The 15,995-nt window shown below is 41.4% G+C and overlaps 1 protein-coding gene across 1 annotated transcript in view; it reads right to left on the bottom strand.

Moving 5' to 3' along the window:
• Positions 1-4,253: 4,253 nt before the first annotated feature.
• kif20ba (kinesin family member 20Ba) overlaps positions 4,254-15,995 on the bottom strand; it is a 30,994-nt gene continuing 19,252 nt past the window's right edge. Inside the window, exons 31-34 of the mRNA XM_035532924.1 lie at positions 12,528-12,602; positions 10,722-10,854; positions 10,075-10,205; positions 4,254-4,793 (exon numbers count right to left, since the gene is read on the bottom strand). Coding sequence (XP_035388817.1) covers positions 4,713-4,793; positions 10,075-10,205; positions 10,722-10,854; positions 12,528-12,602 — 420 coding nt within the window. The 3' untranslated portion in view covers positions 4,254-4,712. The remainder of the gene's footprint in view (positions 4,794-10,074; positions 10,206-10,721; positions 10,855-12,527; positions 12,603-15,995) is intronic.

The following is a 15,995-nucleotide window of genomic DNA, read 5'->3' as shown; positions in this document are numbered from 1 at the left end:
TGACGAATGAATGAGGATGGATATTTAACCCTCTGAAAGAGCGAGAGAGGGAGAGAGGGAGAGAGAGAGGGAGAGAGGGGGTGAGAGAGAGAGAGAGAGAGGGGGAGAGAGGGAGAGAGAGAGAGGGAGGGAGAGAGAGAGGGAGAGAGGGAGAGAGAGGGGGAGAGAGGGAAAGAGGGAGAGAGAGAGGGAGGGAGAGAGAGAGAGAGAGAGAGAGGGAGAGAGGGAGAGAGAGGGAGGGAGAGAGAGAGAGAGGGAGAGAGAGGGAGAGGGAGAGAGAGGCGGAGAGAGAGAGGGGGAGAGAGGGAGAGAGAGAGAGGGGGAGAGGGAGAGAAAGGGAGAGAGAGAGGGAGAGAGGGAGAGGGAGAGAGAGAGAGAGAGAGGGAGAAAGGGAGAGAGAGAGGGAGAGAGGGAGAGAGAGGGGGAGAGAGGGAAAGAGGGAGAGAGAGAGGGAGGGAGAGAGAGAGAGAGAGAGAGAGAGAGGGAGAGGGAGAGAGAGAGAGTTTTCCAAGCATAAAATACACTATTGTAATTTTACTCTCGCCTTTTTTGATTACCAATAACAATAGTACAGTCTGGTAGAAAGATTTAGTGTAGCTGCATGTGAGGCCTTTGAGTGCATCTCAGTGGTGTTAGCTGCAGAGCTGTAGCATTGTGTTTTAGACCCTGATCACTGCTATTGGGAGCGACATTTATTAATTACTAGAAACTGGAAGAACACTGTTTTGATGTTGACAGCACTGGTCTAGCCTCGAGTCACAATCATAAGTTCTACAACAACCTCTTAACAGGGCAGTTTTTCTCTGGAGTTAAAGGCCAGTCAGAGGTTTTACAGAGCGCAACAGTATATGGCAGAGAAATGCAGCTCCAACACTTCTCTCTGGATATTTGATTTGCTAGACATGACTTCAGGTGGGAGGCCTTATTCCAGAGCAATACAGTCTAATTAGCCAGGAGAGCGAGGCTTCATTATTACAGAGCTACACAATAGCCAGCAAGGGTTTTTTCAAAAACAAAATGCAGAATTCACTGCTCACTTTTTTACTTTTCTAGTCTTTGTGCTCTAATTCTATATTGACTGACCACTTCATATAAAACCTGCAATGTACATCAAAATTGGCCATAAACAGCAGAACATCCCTTCTTTCGTTTCATTCTTGCGTCTCCTGACTTAGGCACCATTTTCTAATGGGACCCAGACACATTTCCTTCCAAACTAACGAGAAACACTGAGAGGCTTAGAATGCTCGGGTTTCCTGACCGGGCGTGTGTCTCAACACACGCCATCGAATGGTCCAGTGAGTGCCAAGACCCATGTGATCGATTGAGCCACTGTGCGCCAAGACCCATGCCATCGGCTGCAGTGGTTGACATTGTTTGCAGGCTGAGTTGCCACCTGGCCCTCTGAACTTTTATCACATAGCACCATAAACTCTCAAGAATGATGTACCCTGTTTTCATATACTGAGGGCAGGCTTTGTCCAGCTATTTCTCTGATCTCTTACGTGAGATTATACTACAGAAGGTGTTGTGGAAGGTCTATTAGTAGATGAAGAACAAAATCAATAGGCATGAATTGATGCTTAAATGGACCTTACTACTGCACAAACATCTAACATTAAAAACACCCTGATGCTGCATGTAGGAGCCAGTAGATTTATTGTCCCGTATGTTTCCAATTTTTAAATAAATTGGCATGTTTTGATGTCATGGCCATACTGGGTGTAGGTAGGTATAGGCTAAAGATGCCAAGAGCTGAAACAGTTCTTAGAAAAGGAAGAACCTGAATTGAAAGCAAGTAAAGAAAGAATAGCACTCGATACTGATATATACCAGCATGGACATCCATCCTGGGACTATTATGAAATGCTTCATGCCAGCATATTTACTGTGCAACCTACCACGCAACAGGTTTTTGGCATATTTGCAATTTTAGTTGAAAACGAATAAAGAGAAGTGCATAACACAAAGTAATGGAAAGTGCAGAATTATTTTTCTCCACAGTATAGGTGTGGCCTAAATGTACTCTGTCTCTAGATTAACCTTTTGGGTGCAAGGGCTTGATAGGCATAGCAACAGTAACCAATCGAGATGGGACTTAGTGAAGGGTCAACTGAATAGTTGGAGCTAGTCCAATTTAACCTCTACGCCAACCCAGAGAGCAGAGAGCTTTGGACTAGAAGGGAGACCCATGAAGCACATGGAGGAGATGAGAGTCAAACGCAAACTCAGTTGGGCGGTATTCCACGTGCTGTCTTATTCATTACATGACCACAAAAGGGCTGTTCTCATAATCTTGCTCGACAGTCATAAATGAGGTCAAGAAATGTCCAAAACTCTTAGATGCGATAATTACAGAAATAAATATAGGTTAAGAACAAAAGAAGAGCTTGATCCAGCAGTCTTGTCATGTACAGCACAAAACACTTTGAAACAAGAAAAGCGTTAACATCAATCAAAATCAGTTACGATTCATTAATCTTGGTGATAGAAAATGGGTTTATACAAAACTAGGAACAGGGACATGCCATTACACTGTACATCACCTAGGTTTTTTCAGTAAGGAGTTGAACCTGCAATTCAAACTAAACCTCTTTAGCAATACTGATCAAAGATTTGGGCCAGATTGCCCAAAAGCATCATAATCCAAGGATCATTGTTAAAGTGAGTGTGATGTTGAACATGCTCTCTTTCATTTAAGATGATCCTAAGACTACGATGCTTTAGGGAAATGGGATGGTTTCAAAAACTTGCTGCCCCCTTAAATACAGGAAGCCCTACCCTGGTGAGCTCAAAAGCAACGGTCAGAGGATGTTAATGTGATGCAAACTAGAATGTACAAAGTTCCTGCTTAAGAAATAAGCATGTCATTCAATAGTGATAAAATGGGAACATGGACGTAGCTGTAGGTATTATTAAAGTCACGATTAGGGATAAACACCGTTAACCGACCAAGAGGTTTTGATACACACACACACACACACACACACACACACACAAATATATATATATATATATATATATATATATATATATATATATATATATATATATGTATGTATGTAAAAGAAACATAGGTTATACATGGCACTCAATTTGTCTGGCTGCTGTTTGCTATTTATATGTTATAAAATATTTTACTACACTGGGCAATGATGCCAGTTCTAAATTGCACAATCTGCGTTGTTGGAGTCAGTGTGTGGTTTGTTGTGTTTTCTCCCATTTGCAAATGTAAAAACCCATTCTTATGAAAAACTAAACATTTGTTGCATTGCTATTATTTTAATGGGTCACAGGCACTCACCTCCAGTAAATAGTATTTTAATCTTGATGGTAAACAAGCATCAGATATTGGACAGAATTTTTATTTTTGAAATGAGCATCCCTAGCCATAACACATTTGAATCTATAAACTGCCTCACCGATGGCGGTAGTCTACTTATTGATAATGTTCTGGATAGTTTACGTCACTAAAGGTCACAATAATACATTTCACAATAATACATGTCTTTAGTTCTGCCCATGTAGTGACTAGTAAATGAGTAAACCATTTCAGATACAGCCATCATCTCTTTCACACACACAAAAGGCAGTGAACAGAATAATGACCGTCACTAATGGCAACAATTATGATGTCAGCATTCTGTAACTACCCTCATACACAACAGAGTTGGGTCGGCTCATGGTTTAACTTCTCTGTCTAATCACTAGCATCTGTGTGAGTGTGTGTTGTTCTGTCCTAATCACCTGACCCCACACTTTTTTTTAAATTTTTTTACACGTGTCAGAAGACAAAAACAAACAAAAAGCCAAATGAGTCATCAGGGCCGTTGGCGACTAGCTGTCCGGCCACCTACTTCCTGCCATCCGTCACAACCAAAGCTTTCCTGATGACTGTCTCTCTGTGTCACTACAGGTCTGAGTGCAGATGCAGTGGCTGAACTACCAATGTGATTATCTGTCTGGATTGCATTAGTCTGTATTCAGTAAATCAAAATCAGATGGGTGCCATTCTGTGTCCAGCACGGAGGGCTCTGCTGAGGTGATGGAGTGTTTTCCCTAAAACACAGTGTGGCAGACATTTAAAAGACCCCATCTTCACAGGCAATAATAACAGAGCAACAATTGGCACGTAGTCTGCTTTGTGATTGGATTGCAGGGCCAGCCAGTTGAAACTGGATTTTATAATGCAGAAACAATACTGAGAGACAGTATAGTAATAACATTGAGTGTGGCTACATTTATTTGTGTAAAACAATGTGTACACAGTAGGCTACATTAACAGTTTGAGCCAGACAGTTCATCATGGGGCAGAAACATATCATGCCTTTCCACAAAGATTTAGCCCATTATGCTGTACTTAGCAGCAAAAAAAGCCCACTTCATTACCCTTCAAAATTCAGTTTATCCTTTAAAAGTAGTGTCTTGTATATGATCTAAACCAGGAAAATGGAACAAATGGATAACTATTACTGTGACATAGTTAACCAGTGTAAATTGAAAATATAAAGCTAAAACGATAAATTGTGTTTAGCAAAAATATAAAAAGTGCAAGTGACTAAGAAAAATGTACTTAATTTTAGAGAAAGACTTACTATAATAATAAAATAAAAATATACTAATACTAAAATGTGTGTATATATATATATATAAAGAGTCTTGCACCATATCATGGCCATTCTGTAGTGGCTACTAGTTCTGAGCAGTTCCAGTTACTTTGGAGTTCTGGCGCGCAGTCGTCTCTTCATGATGACATGATCGCTGTCCTTCTCCTCTGGATTTCTACCAATAATCTGCAGGAAAATGATTAGGGTTATAATCTAGGCCATCATCTCAGCCATGACATTAACATAACTAATAATTAAAAGAGGTAAAAGATAGTCAAAGCAAATATAGTGCTAATGAGGGAATAAGATATAAACACACACCTACACACCCATCGTTAAAAAAAAACCAAAAACAAGCAAAAAAAAAACCCCAACCAACCAACATACAGTAAGATTTACATCTTTTCTAGCATTCATGCAAAGGGTTAGACATGCTCTAGACACGCTTGCATAAGTTGGAGAGAGAGGTGGGCACACAGAACTGGGAACATGAGGTGCAAGTGCATATGTGAGAACCGTCAGTGTGTGTGTGTGTGTGTGTGTGTGTGTGTGTGTGCGTGTGTTTATTATGTCAAAGGCATGTACAGATTGTAATTGACTCTATCTAGGATTCTCTCAGTCAAGATAGTCACGCATGTAGTTGGTCCAAAACGCAGCTGTGAGCGTTCTGACAGGCCCCAGGAACACAGAGGAAGTCGCCCCCATACTGGATCCTGCACTGGTTCCCAGTGGAACTGCAGGATTTACTGTTTGCTTTTAAATCTCTACACTGCCCGGTCCCAAACTGCAGCTCTGATTTTATAAGCCCCCATTCCAGTTCTCTTAGCCTGAGATCTACTGATCAGATGATGTAATCTATTGCACATGCTGCGTTGAGACCAAAAGATGACCAGGCTTTCTTTGTGGCTGCTTCAACTATAGAACAGTGTTCCATTTTCGAATGAAAACCTATTTATTTTCTCAGGTATTCGAATCCTTTTAAAGATTTTTCTTTCAGTCAGCTGTTCAGTTTTGGGATCCGTCTGTTGTGGCATCAGCAGCGTTGTAGTTTTGATTGTTTCTTAATTTGATTATTTTATTTCCCAGCTAAACTTATTTTTAGCTTATTGTCTAGTTTTAAGTCTTTGGTAGTATTTTGCTTTTAGAATGATTTAGTTATAAAAGGCATTTAAAGGCTTTTTGTTATGTGGTTCCCTAAATTAGGTGACACTTTAGTTGTAAATGTGGACCAACAACTGGTGTGTAAACAGTCGCTAAGTGAAACAGCAGTTTTATTGCGTCAAGCAGGGCAGTGTCAGAAATCATGACGGCTTATGCCTAACAAGGCAAAACTGCCTCATGACAAAGGCATAATGGTGCTAACATGAGGACCCCAACAAGCCTGGACACACACAAACTGCACAGTTGCTAATATAAATATGTAAATAGTCTCAAAATGGTGCCACAGAATTCAGTTTGTCCCTTTGTGACCAAGTTTCTGACCAAGCTTTTTAAAAACTTCTTTTAGCTTCAATAATGAAGCTTTGTAATGAAGTTCCCATCTAAACAATTCAAAAGTGAAAATTGTTTTCAAAAATGTCTCGCAAAGCCTGATGTACAACAGAACAACTCTACAGATGGATTTATTGCATTTCAGTTCCATATTTTCGTAGTGATGGGGTCGACTAGTTATCAGACCGATTAAATAAAATGTATTTATTTATTTAAATGCATGTGCATATCTGATGTAACCACAATAAAAAACAACCCTGTTATCAGACCCAGTGCTCTACCTGTAACACTATTGGATTGGTAGAAATGAGGATCACATGTCTAGTAAATCCAATCAAACATGATTTTCAGTATTTGTGAGAAATGCAGGAATTCCTTTGACGTCCACAGCAAGAGGGTAAACATGTTGGAACAATGCAGTTGGCAAAAAGCAATATTCTTCCAGTTACAAAATTTCACTCACTCACTCGTTACATAATTTTACTCACTTACACAAACATCTTCAATATACGTTGTCAGTATACCTTTTGCACAGTTTTTGTTCTGATACACAAGTATACTCTAGCCAAAAAACACGAGTTGTGCATGCAGCACAAACCCTGCCTGAAATATCACTTTTGTTTGGTGAGTGTGAGGTTCCTGTGCAAGGCAGTAAGCAGTTCGTAGACCCATTACTGCTTATTTAACGCTTTTAATGCTTTTAGAAAGTGTGTGCCTGAAAGGGCACACACCAGAAACTCTGCAGCGTGTACGGCGAGTCGCAGCTACTCCACAACGCTTGCCATTTCACACCGGACATGACTCACCACAGTAATCTGCGTGTACTAGGACACAGTGAGAATTGGGATAAACCTTACGGAAGCCTTCTTTATGGAAATGATAATAAAGTATTTGTTAAACTTGATAATGATGACTGTTTTTCCCACATGATTTAATCTAAAAGAGCTTTTGTTCTGAGGAATCGTCAGTTTTCCTTTGAAAAGCCAAATACGGATGAGCATTAAAGAACTAAGAAAGGTTAATTAACTACTCCAGATCCTTGTCTAGGTTTGTATTAATGCTGATGAGTAAAAATATACTCAGCTAGCTATTTCCTGTTTTGATTATGGGCCTAGATTGCACAAGAATACTTTTGTACTGTTTCTGGTGGAAAACAGTTGGTGTGCTGTGTGGCAAACAGCAAAAACTGACCCAAAGCACATTTTTGCACTTCCTGTTAACATTACCACTGTGCAGGTGTAAAATGGGCTATGCACCCATGGCCACTGATGCAGACAAGCCTCCAGAAAGCAGGAAAGAATAATTTATTGTTTTACATTTAATAAGTTGTACGCAATTTCTTTTTCATTCGTTAAAAGGTGACCTGCTACTGACATTCTACTTTCAAAGATTCCACTGCTTGGCTTATTTCAATGGAATTGTGCAGTGCATTTTTAAAACTCAGATGCATTCAGCACATCTATATGCTAACTGTTATTACATGAAAAACATTTTTGATTTAATGACAAAATGAAATGAGCACATTAATATTCATACTTCTCAATGTTGCTTTTTTTTTTGCCAAGGAACAGGTTTGCTGTATGATTCTTCAAATATTAAGGTCTAATGTATTTTTAAAGGGCTTAAATTTACAGTTATATGTATTTGGTTAGTGTTTTTGTAGCATGTAGGTTTTGTGGCTTGCTAAGCAATAGTGAAAAGACATGCTCCACCCTGATGTGTGCTGTTTCAACGCTATTTTAGTGACTTATACTACACATTTGTTTAAAAAAACAACAACTTTCTATTACTTTATTTCTGTTTCTATTACTTTAGCTACGATTTATGAAAATTTGTACTGTCTAAATATCTAAGCACTTAATTTTTATTTTTAGAATGTAATATTACATATTGTTTATGTAAGTTTAATGTGAGTTGTGAGGAAGAGTTGCATTCTTGTCAATTTTAACACTGCAATCATCAAATTTATGGTACATAAATACTGACCCCAAATATTGGTTATCGGTCTTCTTGATTACTAATAATCTGTATCGGCCCTGAAAAAGAAAAGAAAAACCAAAACAACACGAAAAAACCCCCACACCACACACATTGTATGTATTTGTGTGTGTGTGTGTGTGTGTGTTTGTATACACGTGTGTATGTGTGTGTTTGTATACATGTGTGCGCGCGCGGCATGAACATATCCAGACCTGATTGCACCATCACTCCCCCCCCCCCCCTCCCCCCCGTGCGCAGAAGTGATCCAAAATGGGCAAGCTATAGAGGAGATGCACCTAATAAATTGGCAGCTCGGTGTACAGTCGTGGCTAAATGTTTTGAGACTAGCACAAATTTTGGCTTCCACAAGGTCTGCTGTTTCAGTTTTTATGGTGGCAATTTGCATTAACTCTAGATTGTGAAGCGTGATCAGATGAATTGCAATTAATTGCAAAGTCATTCCTTGTTATGAAAATTACTTTTGTGATTAAGTGCATTCCAGCTACTGCATTTCAGCCCTGCCACAAAATGACCTGCTAACATCATTTCAGTGATCTTCTCGTTAGCTCAGGTGAAACTGTTAACGAGGCAGCTAATATCCCTCTGTCATGCTGATTAGAAGAGCAGACTGGTTGCTTTAAAAGGGTGGTGGTGCTTGAAGTTTTCTTCTGTTAACCATGGTTACCTCCAAGGAAACATGTGCAGTCATCATTGCAATGCATCAAAAGGGCTTCACAGGCAAGGACATTGCTGCATGTAAGATAGCACCTAAATCAACCATTTGATAGCACCTAAATCAACCACCTAAATCAACCATCGAATCATCGAGAGCTTCAATTGCAGTGAAGGCAGCTTCAGGGCACACAAGAAAGTCAAGGAAGCACCAGGACCGTCTTCTAAGCTGATATCCAGCATGCAAAGGTGAATTGCAGAAGTCTTAAAAAAGAAGGGTCAACACTGTAAATATTAAGTCTTTGCTTAAACTGGATGTATTTGTCAAACTTAAAAAACTTATGAAATGCTAATAATTATAATTACACTATACCATACAAACATCTGACAAAAGAATCTAAAAAAAACCTAGGCAGTAAATTCTGTGAAAACCAAAATTTCATTCCCAAAATTTTAGTTCCAAAACTTTTGGCCAAGACTATACGTTGTGTTTGAAGGAAATCTAAGCAAGCTTAGGAACTGCCTGTTCCTAACTAATAAACTAATTATGGGGCCTTTTTCCCAGTGTGCTAGTAGACATGGTTGAGAATGTGCATAACAGCTTTTCAAGGAGAGGGCTTTGTGCACATCCCTATCACTCTCGTAGCCGTTGTGTGGATTATGGAACACAGGTGGCATTAACGAGGGAGCCTGCTCACCTTTGTCCTGGGCTTCTCTGCCAAACCTTATGCGTATAAGCTGCATCATTTGGATGGCCAATCATTTTTTTTTGGAATGACAGGGAAAATCCTTTTGACAAATATTTTTGACTGAAAGACGAAGTCTTTGATGAAACAACGGATTAATAATCGACTTATGAAGGACAAATGTGTGCGCGCCAAACAGACTCAGCAAAATATGGATAGCAGTAAAAGTAAATTTCATAAAAAATTCATGTAAGCAAAGATATTCATACTGATACTGATTCTGGTCAAAACTGACTAGAACAGTGAGGAATTGTCTTGCATCACTCTCACAATAAGACCAGCAGGTTTCTGTTGTATTTGCATAAAGAGCTTTGTGACTGGACTGTGTGACAACCTCTGAATCTCATACCAGCAGTCTTCCAATATGAGATGTAAAGATAAAAATTAAGATTGGCAGTCTATGTGGTACCAGGGCACAACAAGATAAAGATTTATCAGTCATCACTGGAAGAATAAGCATTAGAAGAAATTTAGAAAAAGCTGTGAAAAATGTATGACTTCTAAAATTTGGGATTTCGCAACACTTGTTCAGTGTAAACAATGCTGAATGAAATGCAGCAGATGAAATGGAGGTTCACCTGGTGAGCTGGGATGTCCATAGGAGAAGAGATATTGGGGCGGTAGAGTTTTCTTTTGGAGCGTTTAAGATTCTTAGAGGTCCCACCTGCATCTGGGCTCTTCCCACTCATCAAGCCCATAATCTTCTTCGCTGCTCAGTACGAGATAATACAGAGGTTTTAATCAATAATCAACAGATCAATGGAATATCAAATATAGTTGGGGCTCCAAAATCTAGCAATTTCTAAGCACAGGTGTTATTGAATCTTTTTAACTGAGGAAAGAATCAAAAGTTGTGTCCGGGGTTCACATTCTAAGTCAAATGTCAAATCCCCCCAGTTTTCCCTGATTTTTCCCTGACTTTACCTGACTGAACTATAATAAACAGAAATACTGGCCACTTTTAATAAATGGGCCTGGAAAAATCAAACACTATGTTAAATTGACAACGAAAATTTAAAGAAGCTACAAACAAAAGTCCCTGTTTTCTCTTGACTTGACACCCCCCCCCCCCCCCCCCCCCCCCCCCCCCAAAAAAGGATCCGTTTCCCTGACTTTACATGCCTGGAATAGATTTTACATTTCCATGATATTCCAGAAATTCTGTTACCAGTGGGAACCTCTGTGTATCCTTTATATAATATCTGTTCAGTTCAGACTGATGTACCTTTACTGCCCAGGAAGGTGGGAGAGCTGTGCAGGAAGTCTCCGATCTTCTGTAACGTCCCCTCCTTCTCCCTTCTCCCCCGCAGACTGGACTGGGAGTCATGGGAACCTTTTGCAATTAGTTCAGGGGATGGCTGTGAATAAAATAATATAAACATAAAAAGTCTAACCTTAACTGACAGTTCCAAACTACAGCCAAATGTTCTAAATCTGAAAAAACATGGCTAAGTTGCACAATCTACCGAGACCAAGTGAAGTACTTGAAAGCTGCTGGAATGCAGCACTACAGAAATTTCCTACTGTTACAATCACTGAAACCGTGAAGGCCTGGCAGTGGAAATGAACCTGGGATGGAACTCACACCAAATGGATAACTGAAGTACAACCCAAAAGGGGCAGTTCCATCCAACTACTGACCAATGACCTGCCTCTGCGCAACATGGAAGCATTGCAGATAAGAGGAATAGCTCAACATAAGAGTGGGGCCCAGAATGGCATTGGCAAGAACACCAGAGGAGCCAAGCATCTCGAGACTGCAAGACCAGACAAACCAACCTGTGCACTGCCTGGACTGGTTACAAGAAAGCCTATGACTATCAGCCTGAATCCCCTCAGTGAGATCATCACTAAGCGTGGCCAAACACCTACAAAGAGTGATGTCCTGAGAAGTCAGCTGAATGGGAGAAACAAGATCTGAGCTATCAACACCTATGCTCTACCAATCACCAGACACCTCGCTGGCATAAAAAGATGGCCTAAGGAGGATATTGTAGCCATTGACATCAAGACAAGGAAATTCCTCACAATGCACGGAGGGTTTCAAATCCAGCACTCTGAGACTGTACACCAAGTGGAAGGAGGGGGGTCAAGGACTAGTGAGCATCAGAGCTACTATTCTGGGAGAAACAACAAAGATCCAGGAGTACGCCAAGATGAACGCCCTAAGTGATGAAGTTCTTAGTGAATACCTCAGACAGCAGAAACCAGAGGAAGCTGGAAATGAAGAACAGGAACCATCATGGCAGGATAAACCCCTGCAAGATATGTACGACCAGCAAATAATGGAAGAGGCTGATATGGAGAAATCCTACGAATGGCTGAAAAATGTTGGGTTACAAGACAGGACAGAAGCACTTTTCATGGTTGCACAGGAACAAACTCTAAATACGAGATTAATAGAGGCTGGATCTACCATAGCAGGCAGGACCCCAGATGCAAAGATGCCCCTGAGACAATCCAGCACATAACAGTGGGATGCAAGATGTTTGCAGGCAGATCGTACATGGAACGCCATAACCAAGTGGCTGGATAGTACACAGAAATATCTGTGCTGAGCAAGGACTGGAAGTTCCGAGGTTTAAGTGGGATACACCCCCGAAGGTGGTAGAAAATGACCAAGCTAAGCTCCTGTGGGACTTCCAGATACAGACAGACAAGATGGTAACGGCTAACCAAGCGGACATAGTAGTGATGGACAAACAGTAGAAGAGGGCGATAGTGATAGATGTGGCAATGCTGAGAGCAACATCAGGAACAAGGAATAAAAAACTCGAGAAATCCCAAGGGCTGAAAGAAGAGCTAGAAAAGATGTGGAGGGTGAAGGCCACTGTGGTTCCTGTGTTAATCGGCGCACTAGGGGCTGTAATCCCCAAAATGGGAGAATGACTCCACCATATCCCAGGAACAACATCCAAAATCTCTGTCCAGAAGCTTGCAGTCCTGTGAAGAGCTAATATACTACGCAGGAGTCTCAAGCTCTCAGGCCTCTGGTAAACAGTTTTATATGTTCCACTTTTACAGGTCTTACCTCCTCCTGATGTACAGGTAGCGTGGCTGTGTTCCTGCATCTCAGGTTTCTCCTGTTCTCGCTCTCAACACCATCCTGACAGATAAAACGGAGAAATTTAATTAAAATATGAAAACAACTCTTGGAGTCTTACCCCAATTGCTGAAATTTATTTCACGGTAAAAGCATGAATAATGACGAGTGATAGAACAGACAGGAACGAAATATGAAGACAAGAAGTACAAGATATGTGTTGATTAGTGTTCTGAATAAGAAAACTGACCAGAATACAAAGTTCTGCAATACCCAGTTTAGCTTTGCTCATTTTCTAAGGACTTCACTTGCCTAATGTGCTCAGATTAGAGTCCAGCATCAGCAACTGCACTGTCTGATACAAAATCATGTGCTCTGATACAAAATCTCTAATTTCAACGTGATCAGCGACTGTAAAAACAAACAAGCAAGAATGCACGAGCGCTGATGGGATAGTCATTGTCTATTCTAACGTTGGACGTCACTAACAAATACATTATGGCATCACAGTTAATTCTTACTTCCAGAGTACTGCGTGAGTAGTACAGAATACGACTGTCTTACAAGCCTGACAATCGGTGGCTCAGATTAGACAGTTTTGTTCTAAAATTAAAAATAAAATGTAAAAAAATCATGGAAACCTTGCACAGCACAAAATATAACTGGACAGAAACCAGATATTTTCTTTATTTTTTGTCTTACTTTTGTGCATCTGTGAATTGTGCAACTGATGCAATACATTTATGTTATCATTAGTATAATGCGCATGAACTATTGCTGAGTTTGGTGGTGACCATCGTTTGGTGGAAGCAGTTTTGCTGATGGTGATTGAACGGCAGCCTAAGCTGAGCTGATGAGCGTCCTTACATACTTTCCCTCTCCCCAACTTCCAGCCTACATCTCCCGTTGGCAACCGTGGGCTTGCAGCCGCGACATCGCATGGGACGGCCGATGACACGCCACCATTCTCGGTGCTAAGCGAGCAGGACTAGTCACGTACGCTGTCCATTTAGTCTCGAAGCTCAGCGTGTGCACTATGGCCAGTCCATACATTGATGATCATGATCGTCATGTCATGTCAACCATCAAGTGACATCAATACTGACATCTATGCAGTGACATCACTTAACATTATAAATCAGAATTAGTATCATGAGCTTATGTAAATTTGTAATATTACTCGAAAGAAATGTACATTTGCAAAATTACTCGTTGCTAATGTACATTCACAATATTACAATTACAATATCACAATTTTTTGTTCTTTTTTTCCTCTCCATTTTTGTTGTTATTGTAAAGCGACCTTAAGTCTGTGAAAGGTGCTATATAAATGAAACTTATTTTACCATGGAAAAAGCAGGAGGTTAAGTGGCTTATGCAGATTTAATTTCTTATCATTAGAAATTTAGAACCCATGTACTATTATTAAGCATTTTCAGATACATTTTTCTAATGCCGACTCTTGAATCTGAAATTAGGCCTTAGATTCGTAGCCAGAAAAGCCTTTTAAAACCAGCCCTTCTGGTGTGCATGAGAGAACAGGACACTGTACTGAGCGTCACATGCACAGTCACGCCACCACCTGCTGCGTGAGAGTGCAGGAGGCAGGTTCTTCACAGCGGGGCGTTGGTAGCTTACTGGTTAATGTACTCGGCTCCTCATCGGATGGTTGCCAGTTCAAGCCAAGTCACCACTATTGGGCCCCTGAGCAAGATCCTTAACCCTCAATTGTTCAAAGTTGCACTCAGCCATGATTGTAAGTCGCTTTTAAATGCCATAAATGTAAATGCTCCCATTCAGGCCTTTGCCAACCTCACCACAAACCTTATCACCCAATTTCCACAGATTATAAAATGACCAATGGATAAACTGGTTGTGGTAAAACAGGAGAATTATGGAGTGACTGATGACTTATGATCCAAAGATGGAATGTCCCATAGCTGAACGAGTGATTTTTCCTGAGTCCTTAGCCGGTCCATTATATTCCCTGCTGAAGAAAACCCCCAAGGGTTAGTTTTTCTGTACACCCTAACCCCCAAGCCTAACCCCCAACCCCTAACCCCCAAGCTTAACCCCAACGCCCAGTAGGAAAAGGAAGTTTAAAATTTACATGTGTCATGGAGCACAGCAGCCAAAGAGAAGTGCCGACACCTTCCAATGCACCTAACGGATCAGGAAGTCAGGAAGAATCACTCTAGCCAGCAATCAAGTGTACAGGATACCTTAGAAATGGACCAGGGGGCTGGACCAGGTTTCACCTTGCTGTTCCTGCTGTTTCCTCTCTTCTTAAAGGATACGCGCACACAGGCGCACGCACACACACACATACGCACACACACACACACACACACACACCTTGTCTGAGCCGTTTCATTATAATCACAACTGGACACTTGGTTCTTCAGAATGTGTGGGGAGTTTGGTTGCCAAGGACAACCACACGGCAGAGGACGTGAGGAGCTTTGTGAGAAATCAGTGGAGGCTGGGGACTACAGAGCAGCTCCACTCCCATGGGAGGGTTAGGGTTAAGGTTAACTCCACTCCCATGGGAGGGTTAGGGTTAAGGTTAATGCTAACCCTAACCCAATCCTGAACCTACGGAGCGGCTCCACTCCCATGGGAGGGTTAGGGTTAAGGTTAACTCCACTCCCATGGGAGGGTTAGGGTTAAGGTTAATGCTAAACCTAACCCAATCCTGAACCTACGGAGCGGCTCCACTCCCATGGGAGGGTTAGGGTTAAGGTTAACTCCACTCCCATGGGAGGGTTAGGGTTAAGGTTAATGCTAACCCTAACCCAATCCTGAACCTACGGAGCGGCTCCACTCCCATGGGAGGGTTAGGGTTAAGGTTAACTCCATTCCCATGGGAGGGTTAGGGCTAAGGTTAACGCTAACCCTAACCCAATCCTGAACCTATGGAGCGGCTCCACTCCCATGGGAGGGTTAGGGTTAAGGTCAACTCCACTCCCATGGGAGGGTTAGGGTTAAGGTTAACTCCACTCCCATGGGAGGGTTAGGGTTAAGCTTAACTCCACTCCCATGGGAGGGTTAGGGTTAAGCTTAACTCCAGTCCCATGGGCAGAGAGCTCGGAAGGTGGAGGACAATTAAGAAGTGACATTTCACACACTTTACTCCAAAGTGTGCAAATTACCAGTGTTTTAACAGAAGAATGCATGTATCTGTGTGTGCGTGTGTGTGAGTATCTGTGTGTGTGTGTGTGAGTATCTGTGTGTGTGTGTGAGTATCTGTGTGTGTGTGCGCGCGTGCGTATCTGTGTGTGTGTGTGTGCGCATGCGTGTGTGTGTGTGTGCCTGCGTATCTGTGTTTGTGTGCGCATGCGTGTGTGTGTGTGTGTTTGCGTGCACGTTAAACAGCTCATAGCGCTTCAGTTTGCTGGCAACAATAACTCTCTACGGTTGAACACGCGGCAACTGTAAAGGCCATTATCCTAATTA

The sequence above is a fragment of the Electrophorus electricus genome, chromosome 13, assembly GCF_013358815.1.
Source record: "Electrophorus electricus isolate fEleEle1 chromosome 13, fEleEle1.pri, whole genome shotgun sequence".
Lineage (NCBI taxonomy): Eukaryota > Metazoa > Chordata > Actinopteri > Gymnotiformes > Gymnotidae > Electrophorus > Electrophorus electricus.
The sequence above is the reverse complement of the archived record's forward strand: the minus strand, read 5'-3'. Positions and strand labels throughout refer to the sequence as shown.